The sequence below is a fragment of the Equus asinus genome, chromosome 5, assembly GCF_041296235.1.
Source record: "Equus asinus isolate D_3611 breed Donkey chromosome 5, EquAss-T2T_v2, whole genome shotgun sequence".
Classification (NCBI taxonomy): Eukaryota; Metazoa; Chordata; class Mammalia; order Perissodactyla; family Equidae; genus Equus; species Equus asinus.
This window is the reverse complement of record NC_091794.1, coordinates 82958226-82976758: the sequence shown is the minus strand read 5'-3', so window position 1 is coordinate 82976758 and position 18533 is coordinate 82958226. Positions and strand designations below refer to the sequence as shown.

Sequence of the window (18533 nt, the reverse complement as noted above, 5' to 3'; positions counted from 1 at the left end):
TCATCTTAAATGTCACTTTCTCAGGACTTCCCTGATCAGTCCATCTAAAATAGCATCCCTCTTTAGTGAAACACGTCCCCTTATTTTCTTTTCTTTGTGCAGTCATGTATTGCCTAATGACAACAATATGTTCTGAGAAATCCATCGTTAGGTGATTTCGTTTTCGTGTGAACATCGTGGTGTGTACTTACACAACCTAGATGGTATAGCTTACTACACATCTAGGCTACATGGTACTAATCTTATGGGACCAACATCGTCTGTGCGGTCCACTGTTGACCAGCATGTCGTTATGTGGCACATGACTGTAAAGGCACTTATCACTGTCTGCAGTTATCTTGTTTATTTGTTTAGTTTTAATCTATCTCCTTGACAAGAATTTTAAGCTCCAAGGGAAAAGAGACCTGATACATTTTCTTCACTGCTGTGTCACCAGTGCCTAGAACAGTGCCAGTCACAGAATTGGTACTCTATAAATATTTGTTAAATGAATGAACACAATCACATACATACACATTTAAAAGTATTCCTTACCTTAATAGGACATATTTTATGTAATGGTCTGAGACATTATTTTTGCATTTAGCAATGTTTAGAGATCTCTTCCTGTCCGCGTATATAGATTTTTGTTTTCTTTAAAGGCTGCATGGTACTGGCAGTCCTTGTTTTGCACAGTTCTGGTATACACAAATTTCAGTTACCACTATTTAGTTAAATAACACCGGTCCCTCAAGGGCACAGTTCAGATTTCAGTTACCACAAGATATTGTATGACTAACTGTATGAAGTACAAACTTCCCTGCTAACTCTTTAGTCCACGAATCACTGTGCAAATAACAGATGCTCATAGTGATCAGTGACCAGTCACGTCACATTTTTCAGTCTGTCAGTGGTTGGCCGCTGTGCATCTGTTAGTCAGTTACTCAGAGTGTGCAGTTGTTTTGCTTCCTGGCCTTCCAGCTGTAAATCCACATGACGTTTTACAAAACTGGATAATCGAAGGAGGGACTTAACCAACAAAGATGGAAGTGTCCCAAAGAAATGAAAAATGGTAACACTGGAAGTGAAATTCAAATCCAGCCTACATGGAGTTAGAGAAGAAGAAATAGCTAACCACAGAAATGCTGACGCTGCTGCCATTAGAGAGATTCTAGATACGCAGCCAGAGGAACTTATCAGTGCAACGTTATTGATATAAATGGGGAAAGTGGTTGTAATAGAAAGGATGAAGCTGTCCCAGAGGAAGCGTTATTGGCAAAAACTCTCACATTAAAGGATTTCTTGAAGGTATTTCATGACATTGAGAGCTAAAGGATAAAATGTTGGAAGCTGATCCAACCTTTGAGAGGAGTAAGGCAATTCACCAAGGCAGAGAAAAGATGCCCTCTCCATATCATACGTTACACAATGAGAAGGCGAGCATTGTTCACACTACTCCTGTTTTGTACAAAGAAATAAAACACTAATTCTCTATTTTTCTAATGTTTTAAATTACGATGTACTAAATAAATATTGGTTTTATTATTCTTTCCATATCCCTACATATTTAGACCTGACAGTAGGAGAGTCTTCAGTATATTAAGGAACACTTTAAAGATCAAGAACAATCGTAGTTTTTTATATTGATTATTGATTGCTCTCCACAGTTTGAGTTTGCAGTCGTTTTTATGTTCCTGCACTACTCTGTAAAGCGAGGACCGCTTGTATTCATTGTATGCATGTATCATTTATTTAATTGCTCGTCTATTGATAGGTGCAGGACTGCTTGTATTCATTATATGCATGTATCATTTATTTCATTGCTCGTGTATTGATAGGTTAGTTCCAAATTTTCCTTATTACAAATAATGCTATAGTGCACATATTTCACCTGTCTTTATGCTTATGTATAAATATTTATGGAATTAATTGGATCAAAGGCTATGTATAGTTAAAATTTTGACAGATGCTGCCAAATTCCCTCCTAAAATAGCTTTTTTTGGTTTATGTTCTTTCATAGTGTATGAAGCACTAGAATACCCTTTTCCCTGGATCCTCACCAATGTTTATTATATGCACAATCTTTTTAGTTTTGCCAGTCTGATGGGGAAAAATTTTATTGTGCTATTATTTCATATAAATTATTATTGAATGGAAAAGTCAGATTATAAAGCAACATATGTAAATAAAAGTATGTGTGAATATCCATACACATTTTTTATAAAACTAGTATCCTAGTGATAAACATGTGAATTGGTTCAGTTTTTCTCAATTGCATATAATGGTGCCCATCTTTGTGCACAACTTTCACATCTGTAAAAGATCTGAAATAGTATATATCAAAATGCCGAAGTGGTTTTTTCTGGAGAGAATTTTGGTAATTTTTATTTCCTTATTTTTGCTTATCTCTTAAAATTCAGCAATGAGCATGTACTTCTCTTATAACTAAAACCAATTTCTACGCTAAAAAAAAAGAAGAAGAAGAAGAAAAATAGGTGAAGCTCAGCTTATCTTGGGTATAGGCAGTGTGTCTTTCGGCAGGACTTTCTGCTTTTCCAAACTACCGATAAGGGCTATTGCTATCAATGTCCTTATTTTTCAACAGTGAGGTATGGCTCAGCTCTTCTCCGCAGGTAATGGACTTAATGACTCAGAATGCTCCAGAGCTCTGTTGCCACATCATGAGCATGAGATGGAGTGAGTAGGTTCATCTTAGACAAGGGATAAATCATGCCATTCAAGATGTGTTGGTCTGGATCACTCGGTCCTAATACCGAGGCCTTTATAATGTTCTGTGTCCTAGAGCCTTCAAGCGTTTACTGATAGGGCTAGAGCCCAGATCTTGTAGGCTTTGAGAAGCTATGAGTTCAAACTCCTTGTCATTGTCTGGTAGACCTTGTTCCTAGGAATCTTCTCCTTTCTGAGTTAGAATTAGAGATCTTCTGAGTAAAGCTCCTGGGGGTTGCATACTCTCCTATTTCCCCACTGTGACTTTACTGTCACACCTCCTTTTTTCAGCTAGAATATTTTCCCTAACTCAATCACCTTTCTAAACTTTAGCTCACACTTGTCTGTTAGGAGTGGAAGGGTCTTATAGAAGATTAGTGGGAAGTAGTTTTTTGAGGTCAGATTATGAAAATCTTTGAAAACATAATGGGTTTGAAGTGTTATATTAGAGAGCCATGAAAAGTTTTTTAAGTATTAAAGTGGGGTTTCAGATTAATTTGGTATGCGTGTAGGATGGATTGGAATGGGAGCGACTGATAGTAAGGAAGGGGACCACTTAAGAGGCTGTTTTAGTGGATTCAGGAAAAATAATTTAAAAAACTCTTGAAATCTTAGTGTTTTAAGGAGGGAATAAGCCCATTGGTTGGGGGAATAGGCAGACCTATTGTTCATTTTCTTCACGCAAGTAAGATAGTTTATTGATAGAGTTATTAATTTAAAAGTGGTATTTATGCATAAGATAAGTGAAATATATTAAGAAGGAATCAAGTTGTTTTAAGTTAATTCAAGGCTCCAGACATCGATGATTTACGTATTAGTTTGCAGAAGGAACTTGAATTTATAGCATATATTGATAAACTAGGGAGAATAGGAGATGAGCAAATGTCTAGATTTCCAAAGGGGGTAGATTCTGTGCAGAATGCTAAACTTGATATCACTGCCTTATCTAAACTCTATATTGAATTATTAAGAGATTTATGAACTTTTAAAAAAAGAATAAAACAAGAATAGAGTTCAATTACAATCCCAGAGCAGCTTGTGAGGGGCACATGATAAAACATTTTATAGTTAATCAGAAAGCCTAAGGACAAGGGAATAGCCAAAAAAATTCTGAATAAGTAAAAGAATGACTGCTAACTTTTGCTCTCAGATATTAAAATCTGTCATAAGGCTTAAACACTGCATCAGTACCAGAAACAGGCCTACATAGATGTAAGATCTTGGTATATGATAAAGGTGGCATTTCAGATCAGTGAGGAAAGTATAAATTATAAATTTTCTTAGGACAACTGAGAAAAAATGTTTCTATTTTATATCCTACAAGAAAAATAAAGACACAGAATGAATTGAATATTTAAATATAGACAAAGAAACTTCGAAAGTATTAAAACAAAAACTATAAATTTTAATGTAATCTAGAATTTTTTAAAGCATGACACTAAAGGTAGAAACCATGAAGATAAAATTTGGTAGATTTGCATTAAAGTTTCTCTGTGGGAAAAACTGCCGTTAGCAAATTTAAAAGGCAAACTACAAACTGAGGGAAAATTGCCACATGTGACTGATTAAGAACTAATATATTTAATATAGAAATAACTCTTTATAGAAAGATCGCTTTAGAAAAAATTGAATACCTCACCAGAAAAATGAGCAAAGGCAGAGATTCATATGGTCATTAAATACATGAAAAATATAAATCCGTATTGACAAATGTATTTTAAAACAATGAAGTTTCTAGGAATTTTGCCTGTTTGTTTGTTTTGGCCTATCAGATTGGGAAAAAAGTTAAAAAGGATGATAGGGCAGAATTGGTGAGGGGTAGGGAAATTGTCTCATGCTGCTGGCAGCCCGAAAGCTAGTACAGTTTTTCTGGAGGACAACTTGACAGTATGTGTCAAAAATCTTTAAAAAGCTTAACCTCAGACATTTCGCTTTTATGAATTTGTGGGAAATGAATGCAGGAGAGGCATGTATAAAGGGGTTCATTTTAGTATTGGAATGAATGCTGTACTGGAAATGGCCTAGGTGTCCGCCTATACAATGGAATACTCTAGAGCCATTAACAATGAAGAAGTAAATCTATTCATTGATATGGAAAGATGTTCATGACATGTTAAGTGAGACAAGCAGGTATTCAGATAATCTGTACAGTATGATTGCATTTTGGGGAGATGGGATTCTGATTCAGTAGTTTTGAGAAAGATCCTGAAATTGCTTTTAAAAAAATTTTCCATTTCCTGTTTGGGAACAAATGGTGGAGTAAACTGCCCTGCATGTTGTAGCTAGGCACATCTCCTTCCTTGCTCTTCCCCTTTCCTTTCCACCTATGGTAGAAACTTACATTGGTTCCATCTTTGCTACCAAATGAAATATGCTTTGGTGGTGTGTGGTATGCTCGCATTTACCTTAAAAGACTTTAGTTTTACTCTGGGGAGTAAGAGGGAGAGTGACAGTGTAGTGGGAGGGAGAGAGGAAAGGTTCTGTTTGCCTCATTGCCCTTCCCCCCTCCCCACAACTCCCTTCATACTAATTAATTAGCCCTTGTCCTCCACTATCCTAGGAAAAAGTTTGTAATGAGAAATGAGGCAGTTCTTGGATTTTTATTTCCTAAGACTCATTGTAAAGGCAATTAAAGTAATTCTTAATTCAATTAAAGTAATTCTTGAGGGTAATTTCTCTATTGGATTTTGGCTTTTCTGTGAAAACTTTAGCACAAACTGCCCCACCTGCCCTGGCCCATCTTTCTTGATACTCTAAGTTTCTCTGCCTGGTCCCAACCAGGACCCTCATCTTGTCATCTTCCATTTATAGAGTGCTCTTTTCTCTCTCTATGCTTTTGCAAATTGCGTGGTATTCTTCCTCCTTTCCTCTTCTCTCCTGTGCCACTAATTTGTCTCTTTCTTCAGAGTGGGATCCCAAGTCTTATCAGCCCTGTAAATCTTCCTTGAATTCACCAGCATATGTGGCTGTCTCTAATTTTTTAGTTCTTGGAACCATTTGGTCTATATGACTTCAGGTAATTTTCATATAGTGCCTGTGTAATAAAAGAGGAATTGTTTGATTGCCTGCTTCTCTTGAAAGTAAACCTTGAGGGCAGAGATATTTCAGATATTGTATTACCCATAGAATCAAGCACGTACTGTTTGAGACAGTAGTAACTACTCAGCAAATACTTATCCAATTGTTCACTAAAAATTCATTTGAAGAATGAATTAGTATTACACCATAAAAACTCCCATTTTTTTCCTCTTGTGTTTAGATCACTCAGTCCTTGGTGTTTCTGCTGTTGGCTACACTTTTCAGTGCATCGACTGGTTTGCCATGGAGTCTTTATAATACTTTTGTGATAGAAGAAAAACATGGTTTCAATCAACAGGTAAAATAGAGAATGGAAATGTTTTCTTTTAAATATGAAGACCTTTTGTGCTTTTGTCCTCTGCTGGTAACAATTGAAACATAATTTGCTATTTTAGCACATGATTTAATTGAGGAAAAAGGAACTGCAGATATGTAAAGATCATGCTTTAAAGTCTTGTCATAAACTCTAGTAGCACTAATGTCTAGTGTTTTTCAGCTAATAATGTTTAAATGAATTTATTGTAAACTGTAAAATGCAAGACATGTAATGTAAGATGTTAGTGTCATATAGTATAGTCTCACAGCCTTTTAATTTTTAAAATTGCTTTAATGGTATATCCTTTTATTCACTTATTAGTCATTTTAAAAGCAGTTTCTGGGGCTGGCCGGGTGGTGTAGTGGTTAAGTTCACGTGCTCCACTTCAACGGTCTGGGGTTCACAGGTTTGGATCCCGGGTGCAGACCTACACACCACTTATCAAGCCATGCTGTGGCAGGCGTCCCACATATGAAGCAGAGGAAGATGAGCACAGATGTTAGCTCAGGGCTATTCTTCCTGGAAAAAAAAGCAGTTTCTCAGTTTCTTTTGATGATTTCTTTTTTCAGACTTTGGGGTTCTTCATGAAAGATGCAATCAAGAAATTTGTTGTGACTCAATGCATTTTATTGCCTGTGTCCTCACTTCTACTTTACATTATTAAAATCGGGGGTGACTATTTTTTTATTTATGCCTGGCTGTTCACATTAGTTGTTTCTCTGGTGAGTAAAATCTTTGTTTCATTTCTGTTACAAAAGTCCCTTGGTGAGATAACTGTGATTTAATCTTCATTAGCATGTAAACAGTTCTTAAGAAGCAGATGAAATATAAATAGATAGTCATATAAATTCCCACCTTGGTTTCTGCTTTTGGGTATAGAAATAGGAGAGTTGACTCTGACCATGGATTTTCTTCTGCTCTTGCTGACTCTTACTGATCCTAGAAGCTAGTTGTTAGTTACTTTTAATGATCCAGTTGTCAGGCAGTTTTGGGCTGTGCATTTGTGAGTTGCTACCAGAATGGATGACTAAGTTTGATAATTTAATGACTCTTGACTGAGCTCCAGTGCCTAAAAATCATGGATGTTTTAAAGAGAGAGTAGATGTAAGAGGGATGAGAAAAAGAAAGCATAAATGTATCTGCTTTTCTTCTGCCCTCTTTCCCCTGCCTTTCCCCTCCTCCTCTTTCCCTTTCCCCTTTCTCACCTCTTTACCCATCTTCTCTCTTCCCTTCTCCTTCCTCCTTTCTTCTCTTCTCTCTTTTCTCCCCCACTGCCACTTCTCTTCCTTGTCCCTCCCTTTTCCTCTCACTTCCCTCCCTCACACCTTCTTTTCCTCTTCTCTCTCCTGTATTTGAAACTGCTTCACAACACACACATCTACAACACATCAAAATGGTCTGTTCACAGCCCCCAGAAAATGCCATCTATCAGTTCTTCAACTCCACTATTTTAGTCTGAATTACTGTGGTGCTCATTGCTTCACTTCCCACTGGTGGCATCAAGATCAGAAAATTGGCACTAGTTGGATTTACACATATCTGTTGTGTGGCAAATTGAAGTGAAAGGAAAGAAAGCAGAGGAAATGCTCCAAAAATGCTTAAGGAAGTGCTATTTCAACCAAAGTGTATGCTTGCAGACTGCAGATAATTAATTTTAGCAGACCAACCAAATAACAGACAGCACACAGTAGTTCTTTTTTTTAGCAAGACTTCAGGTCTATCATGATTACTCTGAAAGGCAGAATTCCAAGTTAATGATGGGCTTATGAAGTATCAGAAATCCCCAAGAGAGTTTTGAATGGACCATTTGACTTTTCAATTATTACCACCTAGAGATTACTCATTTTGATTAATTCGTCAAACAGATGTTGAGCACTTGCTATGTGGTACTATTTGGGGCTAGGAATAGTAGAGCAAATAAGATAAGGTCCCTGTTCTCAAGGCTGGGATCACATAGTTGTTGTAATATAAATGAACCTGTATAATGAGTAGTTTTTGTTTGAGGTGTGTTCATAGGTTGCTCTGACCTTTACTTTTCAGGTGCTTGTCACTATCTATGCTGATTATATTGCCCCTTTATTTGACAAATTCACACCTCTGCCTGAGGGAAAGCTTAAGCAAGAAATTGAAGTAATGGCAAAGAGTATTGACTTTCCTTTGACTAAGGTGTATGTTGTTGAAGGTAAGGCTTCCTGGGGGTAAGAAGTCTTTATTTGAGTAGTTTCTTTTCTTTGAGTACTTTGTTCTCAAAACTTTAATGAAAGAACGAATCAGTTTGTTTTTTTTAATTTATTATGTAAAGATGAGGGTTTTACGCTTTGGCTTTTAAGATTTATAGGAGTTGATGACATAATCCAGAGATAGAAACTGGCGGCCTGGTGCCAAATTCTGCTGTTGCCTGTAGCTGTGGTTGGTTGTTTTAAATTTTGGGCCAAGGCCTTTATCACTCCCTGTTGTATCATGTATACTAGACTGGTTTATTCACTTCTGTTACCTGCCTGGCTCCATTAGATAGTTGAGTTGGACTCTTGCATAGTCAAATTCCATTTAGCCCTAGTTTGGGGGCTCATAAACAAAACCAACGTTATTGCCTTTATCTCCTCCAACAAAACTTCCGGTGTTCTGGAGGACTCTGATCTGCAGATTACCAAGAGCTGTAGTACCGTTGGGTACTTCAGACTAGTTGAACTCTGCTTTTTTTGATGATTGCTTTTGAGAGTTAAGCTATCTGTTAGCTTACATGAGACCACTACGTCTCAAGGAGGCCTGCAGCCATGTGGAGTAAAACTGTTGTGTGGTGCCGGGACTTTCAGAACCTGTAAATTGAAATCCATGTAAATGAATGAGACTCGTCCTGCCTCTGCCACTTACCAGCTGTGGGATCTTGAATAAATCACTTCACCCCTCTAGGTTTCAGTTTTGCTTCTTCTAAACCACAGTTTGGCAAATGTTTTCTGTAAAGGGCTAGTGGTAAATATTTCAGGCTTTGCAGGCTACGTGATCTCCATCACAGCTATTCAACTCTGCCATTATTGTACAAAAGCAGTTATAGGTAATACGTAAACAAATCAGCATGGCTGTGTTCTAATAAAACTTTATTTATAAAAATAAGTGGCAGATTGGATTTGGCCTGTAAGCCATCGTATGCCCATCCCTCCTCTAAACTAAAAAAAATTACCAGTGAGAAACGGCTATACTGGATGAAGGAGTAGAAACTGAGAAGTAACTACAGGATCAGGGGTGAACGGAGATGGTCACAATTGGAAAGAATGAACTAACAGCGACTAAAATAGTTTAGAAATCTCAGATATTTAGTGGCTTCTGAGGTTATACAGCCCAACTAAAGACACAATAGGAACATTTCTATGGGGAAGTGGTAGAAGAATAAGCCAATTCCTACTACTTCTTTATCCTCTGAGATCACTACCTTTTAGCTAATATTAAACTAGTAGCAAACTGATCAATCCAATAAAACGATCTCTAAGGGGCTTTTACTGAACAGGCAGTCTAAGTTGCTGATCACTTAAGTTATAGTCAGATAACATGAAATGGCAGCTAATGATATGACGGTAGAGGTACTCAATAAGATATGTGATATATACCGTCAGCGCTGTATGATTTTCAATGAAATAGTCAAGAAAGGCTTTATTAAAGGAGGGTTATAATGTGAGTTGAGACTTCATGGAAAATCAAGATTTGAGTAGGCAGAGCATAGCATTTCACAGGTAAGGTGGTGGAGTCAGTAGGCTTGGGTTTGAATCCTAGCTCTATCACAAATTACCTGTGTGACTTTGGGCAACTTACCTTTGCTAAACAAAAGTTTACTCATCTGAAATATATGTTTTTGTTGTTAGTGGTAACAATCCTTAAAGATATTTTGAATGAATGTTGTTACTAACAATAACAACACGTGTTAGGGATATGTAAATTGATAGGGATATTATAGTGAAAAGCCAAGATTCCAGCTCTCAAAAAATGTCAGATAGCAGGTGCTGAGCAGAGAACTAAACTAGTGTGATGTGATGAAGAATGACTGAGTAGATACTTTAGATTGGGTCATCAGGCAAGACCTCTCTGAGGTCTTGAATTTAAGCTGAGACCTGAAGGAAGGAGTCATCCATGCTGAGATCAATGGGAAGACCTTCCAGAGCTTTGTTTGTTCAAGAAACAGAAAAAAGTCCAGTGTGGTTGCAGCATAGCAGAAAAGTGTTATGACATGAAATCTAAGATAATAGGCAAGAGTCGGACCACATAGGCCTTTGTAAATCAGGGTAAGGAGCTTGGATTTTATTTTAAGTTCAGGGGAGAAAGCTACTGAAGGTTTTAGGCAGGAAAGTGACACGGTCTGGTTTGTATTTTTTAAATATCTTGAATTGCTGTTTGGAGAATAGATTGTAGGGGGAGGCAAGAGTAGAAGCAGGAAGAACAGTTAATTGTTGCAGTAGTCTAGATAGGAGATAATGGTTGCTTAGACTAGAACGATAATAATTTATGGAGAGAAGTGGATGCACTGGGGATATGTTTTAGAGGTAGAGTTGATGCAATTTCCTAATAGGTTACATGTGAAGGAATAAGGGGGAAAGGGAGACATTAAGGATAACAACCTAGATTTTTGGCCTGAGCAATTGGATAATGGTAGTTTACTGAGATGGAAAAAACTGGAAGAAGAGCAGGTTTTTAGGGAATTAAGTTCTGTTGGATATGTTATGTTTTGAGATATCTACTGAACATTGTATTAGAGTTCTGTAAGCAATAATTAGTTGCAAACAAGCAATAGTAACCAACTGTGGCTGGTTTAAGCAGAAAAATTCCTTATTGAAACAATATTTGATAGCTCACAAAGTCACCAGGAAAGCTAAGTTTACCAAGCTTGGAAAATGGGCTATTCCATAGGGAGACTAGAAACTCAGAACCACACTGGAGGTCCAGTCTGATGAGGACACTGCTGTTGCCTCCTGCTATTGGATTCAGCAGTGTGCAGCCCTAACATCCCTGCCACTAGCACCTGCAGAATTAATTCCTCACTGCCCTGCTGCTTTGCATAATTATTAACTATTCAGAGTCCCCAGTGGGTGCATCTGATTGACTGAGCCAGAGCGTGGGGCTAGCTGCCAGGAGTGCAGGGGAAGCAAATATCTGGCTTTGAGATTTCTCAGATGAGAAGCGGTCTCTCACAAGATTTACATGTATAGAATTCCCTAAACTCTGAAGGGAGATTCCAATAGTAGGCCAGGGGAAAACCATACATAAGAAAGTAAATAAATAAATATGCGCTATAGACATCCTTGTGAAGACATAGAGATGTCAAATAGGTAGCTGGATATATGAGTCTGGAGTTCTAGAGAGAGATCAGGGCTAGAAATTTTGATATGGAAGTATCTGGCCCATAGATGGTGTTTAATACCATGGATGAGGGCACTTAGAGAAGAAAAGAGGGCTCAAGTCCTAGTCAGCAGGGGAGGAAAAGCCAGCAAGAGGCTAAGGAGAGACCATTGAGATAGGAAGAAAACCAAGAGAACCTGATGTTTCTTTTGAGAGAGGAGGAGAAAGTGTTTCAAGGAGGGAAATACTACATGCCACTACATGTGTGCCACTCACCACGCCAGGCACAGTGGTAAAAAAAAGCTTACAGTCTAGGGCAGGGATACTTAAACTTCAGTGCGTGTAAGAATTCCCTGGAGAGTTTATTGAAAGAAAGATTCCTGGGCTCCATTCCCAGAGATTCTGACTTAGTAGGTGTTTTTAGTGTCTACTTCTAACAAGTGCCCCTAGGTGATTTTGGTGTAAGTGTTCCTTGGGCCACACTTTGAGATGCTTGGACCAGTGGGAAATATTAAGGCAGTAATTTAACTTTATTTATATGCATCCAATCTGCCTACTTCCATAAATAACTTAAGGCAGCTTCCAAGAAATATTTTAAAATTAATTTAAAAATTAGAATCGGAGAAGATCAAAATGAGAGACAAGTGTAAGACCTCAGAATGATACACAGCTTTTCAGATTCTAAGGTCCTACATTGACAAAATTGGACCACATGTTTGGCTCTTAACTTCTAAGCAACCAAACCAAAAAGTGAAAAATAAATAAATAAGAGATGCTATTTACCAAAGCCTTGCTGTATTCTAAAATACTGCCACATATACTGCTATATATATATAGAATATAGTATTATTCTCAATATACTGCTAAATGTACTTTACGTTAGAAATATGAGTAGATACAAAATTCACATTTTCTGAGACATCTCAAATTCTCAAGAGAAATAAATTTTATCGTTTCTTCTTTTAAAAAAGTATGTAAGTAATAGTAATTTTTATGGATCAGGCAGTATGCTAATTGATTTACTTAGAATTTCTCTTGTAATCAGTTATCCAACCCAAGGAGGTAGATGTTAGCCTCATGTCATAAACAGGAAAATAAAACTTAAAGAAATTAAGAAAGTTCCTTACATTTACACAACTAATACATGGCAGAGCCAAGATTTGAACCCAAAGTCTGCTCTTAACCACTAAATTCACTGCATAGTGTAGAACGTTTAGAAAATAAAGGAAAATATAATGAAGAAAATAAAAAATCAACCATTGGTCAGCTACTGTTAGCCACTGTTAAAAATTTAGGTATTTTTTTCCAGTCTTCTTAAAAATAGCTTTAATTTTTTTCTGACTATAGAAGTAAATATATTTATTTTAAAAGCCTTGGAAAAGAAGGAAAAGTATAAAGGAGAGAACAAAAATCTATAGTTCTAGAAGTCAGTGATGAACACTAATATTTTGACATATTTCTTAGTAGTCTTGTATTTATGCTTTTCTATTTCCATGTTCATGTTTTTCATGACAATTAGTGGAACCTTATATACATGAAGTTTCATATCCTTTATAGTATATTGGTGAGCTTTTTCGTATCTTGTTAAATTTCTTCAAAAGTATTTTTTTCTGGCTGCTTAAAATTCCATTTCATAGCTTCACCGTGATTGAATCCTTCCACTCTTGGATACCTAGCCTTCACTTATGTACTTATTGCTGTAAAGCTGCCATGAGCATAAATATTTGTTGGCAACACGGCAGGGAAATAGACTCTCCACGGCTGGCGGTGATTTATGTTGAGACAGTTTTCTTCAGGTATTAAACAATTTGAAAATGTTAATGTCCTTTCCAATACTTCAATTTCTAGGAGTCTCTCCAAAGGACCCCAGACTTTATAATTATTTTCCATGCTTTGAACTGTCTTTTCCTTAGGATCTAAACGCTCCTCCCACAGCAATGCTTATTTTTATGGCTTCTTCAAGAACAAGCGAATAGTTTTGTTTGACACTCTACTAGAAGAGTATTCTGTACTAAACAGAGACATCCAGGAGGAGTCTGGCATGGAACCCCGCAGTGATGGAGAAGGGGACAGTGAAGAAATAAAAGCTAAAGTTAAAGTGAGTTCTTCTTTTCCTAAGAGACCCTGGCTTAGTTTTTATAAACAGTTCCTGTGACAACTCAAAATAACCTCAATTTCTCTGTAGTGAGTGTTGAATTCAGAGAGACTATCAAATAAAAACACCATGGCCCCTTTATAATTCTGGTATTTGGGAGAGAATATCACTATTATTATATGCTGACTACTTTGCAGGCTTTTACAGAATGTACATGTTAAAATTGGAAGCATAAGATAGGAAAGTTATTATTATAAGCTATCTTTAAAACAAGGACTTTATATATATTCCTGATATGTTTATAATCAAAGAATTCCCACAGGCAGGATAAAAGGAGCTAAACACCTAATTTATAGCTTCACGGAGACGTAGTAATTATAGGCTTTGGCAATAGAGAGACTTGGATGTGAATCCTGGTTCTGTCATTTAGTAGCTGTGTACAGGTACACTGTGTAATTTGGTCAGTTTTGTTTGTTTAACAAACATTTATGAAATGTATACTCTGCGCTGAGATAGCTTGCTTGGCGCTAGATGAAGAGGCAAACCTTGCTCTCAGGGAGCTTATCATCTAAAGGGGAGACAGTCATACAATCACAGTACGTTATGATAATTGCTACAGTGAAGCTGTATGTATTGGATGCAGTGAGAGCTCGAGAGAAGACATTTATTAAATCTGACCTGAGAGTCTGAGAAAGCTTTTTCTGAATCTTTTCCTGGATGAGGTCAGCTGATGCTGATTAGCAAAATCCAAAGTACCAACACTAAATGGGGGAGAGGGGTAATGATAAGAAATAACACAAATTTAATCAGAAACGCTCACCAGTATTTGTATGTGTGATGGAATGTACCATTGGCTTTGGTGTCATTCAGAGATGGTTTTGGATCTGTGTAACCCTGGGCAAGTAAGTTAAGCTCTATAAATCTTTGATTTCTTTTTTTTTTTTTTTCCTGCTTTATCTCCCCAAATCCCTCCTGGTACATAGTTGTATATCTTAGTTGCAGGTCCTTCTAGTTATGGCTTTTTTTTTATGCTTAAATCTTTGATTTCTTAACAAAAAGATGATGCCAGCAGGGTTCCTCACCTCTGCACTATTGACATTTTGGGCCAGATAACTTTTTGTTGTGGGAAGGTATTTTGTACATCACAGGATGTCTAGCAGCATCCTTGGCCTCTCCTCACCAGATGCCAGTATCAAACCCACCCCACCCCCCAACAATTGTGACAACCAAAAATGTCTCCAGACATTGCCAGATATCCCCGGGGGCAGGGACTTGGAGAGCAAAATCACTCCTAGTTGAGAAACACTGGGCTAAAGATGCCTTCCTTTTAGGGTCATGAAGATTAAGTGAAATAATATATGTGAAAAACCTTGTACTCCATTTTGTACATTCTAAGTACCAGAAAATAACTATTATCATTTGAGCATCTGTTTTGACCCTAAAAAGATGGTCTAAGTAAAGTGCCTAGCCTGTTAGAAATATATGTAGATGGAACAAAATTCTGTGGAGGGGTTAAATAGCATTGGGAGAGGGTTAACTCCTTTGATTGTTTTTATTTTTTAAGTGGGGTTATCTCACTAGTTAGGATATTGGGATAAAAGTCACTTTGTTCTGATCAAGACTCATAGGATTTTAAGCTAGGACAAGATCTTAAGGTCATCTTATGAATAGGAAAACTGTGTCCGGAAAGGGTAATCCAGTGACAGCACTGGAGAATCATGCAAGTTCAGCAAGTCACCCTGCTTAAGAGGTATCCACATACGGGGTCAATTGCATTATAGCCAAACCCAGATGTTGGTAGTCCACTGATTTCAAGCTGTGTAATGAAATACTGACCTTTCATTATCTATAGAACAGTGCTCTTTGGCTTAAATCTTTAAAAAGATTGGGTGGTTCTTTGAAGTGTGTTGAATGGAGTTTGAGTTATTTTGCTGACTTTTTTTTTTTTTAATTTCTTTAAAGGTTTTTTTTTTTTTTTTTTGGTAAGAAAGATTGGCCCTTGGGGGCTGGCCCAGTGGTGCAGTGGTTAAGTTCGCACGTTCTTCTTGGTGGCCCAGGGTTCACCAGTTCAGATCCTGGGTACGGACATGGCACCACTTGGCAAGCCACGCTGTGGTAGGCGTCCCACATAGAAAGTAGAGGAAGATGAGCACAGATGTTAGCTCAGGGCCAGTCTTCCTCAGCAAAAAGAGGAGGATTGGCAGTAGTTAGCTCAGGGCTGATCTTCCTCAAAAAAAAAAAAAAAAAAGAAAGAAAGATTGGCCCTGAGCTAACATCTGTTGCCAATCTTCCTCTTTTTTTTTCCTCCCCAAAGCCCCAGTACATAGTTTTATATCCTAGTTGTAGATCCTTCTAGTCCTTCTATGTGGAGCTCCACCTCAGCATGGCTTAATGAACGGTGTGTAGGTCCGCCCCCAGGATCCAAACCTGTAAACCCTGGGCTGCCAAAGCAGAGTGTGCTAACTTAACCCCTATGCCACTGGGCTGACCCCTTGCTGGCTTCTTGAAGAGCCTGCTTTATTTTGTTGATAACTACAAATATTTTAGCATCTATGTGTAAGTTACATGATGAAGATACATTAGACATAGTCCTACCCTGAAGAACCTGAAGTAGAGGAGACTAGATATGTATATAAATAGCCCATAGTTTAAGGTGAAGTGTGGTAAATATCATGAGTGGCTGAAATAGTGTGGCTTTTAGAAATTAAGAAATTGATGCAGGGGGCTGACCTGGTGGTGTAGTGGTTAAGTTGTGCGCTCCACTTCAGCAGTCCAGGGTTCATGGGTTCTGATCCCAGGCACAGACCTACATACCATTCATCAAGCGAACAAGAAGTTAATGCAGACCTAATGGTCAGACGGGTTTCTTAAAAGAGACGATATTTGAACTAGGCAGAATTTTGACTTGGGGATGGGCCTTTTCAGGTTGAAGATATGGGATGAATAAAGCTATAGAGACAAAAAATGACACAATGGCTATTCTGAGACTAATGATAAAATGGATTCTTGTAGATGGGGATAGAAAGGTAGGCCAGAAAATAGCCAGTCTATAAAATACTTCTGAGGACATCAAGTGGTTGTTTCCAGTGGCCTGGAAAATTTAGATTGATTTGGGTAGAGGCCAAAGCTTCTTTTAGGAAGATTAAAATTTGGTGAGAGCGTATAGGATAGAGCAAAGATTGGAGGCAGGGAGACTTCTAGGGGTCTGTTGCATCAAGATGCCCAAGAGAAGCATGGAATGATGAGGGCCTGCGTTAAAGTCCTTGATTACTGCTATGGGGAGAGAAGGAGAAGGTCACAGTGGACTCAGCACTCACTGTGTTGCTTTCTAGTGCCTGTGCCACTGATGAGATGATTTCAGGTAGTGTATCAGTATTTTAAATTTGAATAGCTAGATATTTGCTAATGTATATTACGAAAAAGATAAAACTAGCATATTGCGATTTCATGAATATTGTAATTTAAGATAAGGCTAAGTTTTAAAAATTGAATTCATTTAAAGAAAGTTAAGTAAATAATCACAGAGAGTACACAGATGAGGCAGAAGCTGAGGAAACTGTGATTTATTCAGCACCTCCTACTGAACGCCTACTGTGTACGAGGCAGTGGGAGATGCAAAGACGGTTTTAAGTCTGGATGATATAGAGACAGTGAAACATTTCTTTTTTCTTTTTTTTTTTTTTTTTTAGGGAAGATTAGCCCTGAGCTAACATCTGCTGCCACTCCTCCTCATTTTGCTGAGGAAGGCTGGCCCTGAGCTAACATCCATGCCCATCTTCCTCTCCTTTATATGTGGGACACCTGCCACAGCTTGGCTTGCTGAGCGGTGCCACATCTGCACCCCGGATCCGAACCAGCGAACCCCGGGCCACCAAAGCGGAACGTGCGCACTTAACTGCTGCGCCACCAGGCCGGCCCCTGGAGCATTTCATTTTTCACAGAAATTTAAAGAAGAATACTAAGGGACCAGCCCAGTGACACAGTAGTTAAGTTCGCATGTTCTGCTTTGGCGGCCCAGAGTTCGCTGATTCGGATCCCGGGTGCGTACATATGCACTGCTTGTCAAGCCATGCTGTGGCAGGCATCCCAAGTATAAAGTAGAGGATGATGGACTTGGATATTGGCTCAGGGCCAGTCTTCCTCAGCAAAGTGAGGAGGATTGGCAGCAGATGTTAGCTCAGGGCTAATCTTCCTCAAAAAAAAAAAAAAAGAAGAAAACTAAGGTTTTCTGAAACCCCTCCTCTTAGAGATAGCTACTGTTAACATTTTGATGAATGTGTCCATACTGGCTATTAACATTTTAAAAGACGTCTAGGAAACTTAACTCTCTGGAATTTTACCCTTCAGGAGACAATTAGAATAGTTGGAAAACCTGTCTCAAAAGCAGTTTAAGTAAGAGGAAAATTAAAACTATGTAAAAGCTGTATAGAAAAGCTGCCCTTTTGGAGAAGAAAACAAGTATTTCCCTAGCACGTGCCAAGGTTATGTGAAAACCTGGGTGATGTGTAATAGAAAGGGCACAAGCTCCGGAATGTGGGGGTGAGTTTTCCGCACTGTTTATTAGCAAGATGATCTCAAGCAAGACATTTTAATTTCTCAGCTTCCTTTTCTTTATCTCTAAAATGAAGATAATACCTTCCATCTTGCCCAGCTTGATGTTGTGAGGAACAAATGAGTCTGTATTAATTTTATAAAAAGGAAAGTGCTATAGAAAAGTAAAAGATGTGCGGTACTTATTTTCTGTTCTTTTATGTGAAATTAGTATGAGAAGAAAAGACAATCCAATTTTGTCTGACAATCTCCCACAAATAAGCAAGTCTCCTTTTTGTGGAAAGTGATCCTTGTTTAAGCTCTTTTCATTCTGTATCTCTGAATGTGACTCCATGCAGTTCTAAATAGCTTCCTAAACCTGGACTTCAAGAGACAAGAGCCTATGCTATCAAATAGAGAACTAGTTGTTTCATGAAAGAATTCATAATTCATACTGTGAAGCAGGTAACTAGTGAAAACAGTAGC

At 37.9% G+C, this 18533-nt stretch overlaps 1 protein-coding gene across 2 annotated transcripts in view; it reads left to right on the top strand.

Moving 5' to 3' along the window:
* Nucleotides 1-18533, top strand: part of ZMPSTE24 (zinc metallopeptidase STE24) — a 45823-nt gene that overhangs the window by 10201 nt on the left and 17089 nt on the right. For both annotated transcript variants that reach the window (XM_014828620.3, XM_014828621.3), the window contains 4 exons: nucleotides 5966-6082; nucleotides 6670-6822; nucleotides 8141-8282; nucleotides 13336-13520. In XM_014828620.3, coding sequence (XP_014684106.3) covers nucleotides 5966-6082; nucleotides 6670-6822; nucleotides 8141-8282; nucleotides 13336-13520 — 597 coding nt within the window. The remainder of the gene's footprint in view (nucleotides 1-5965; nucleotides 6083-6669; nucleotides 6823-8140; nucleotides 8283-13335; nucleotides 13521-18533) is intronic.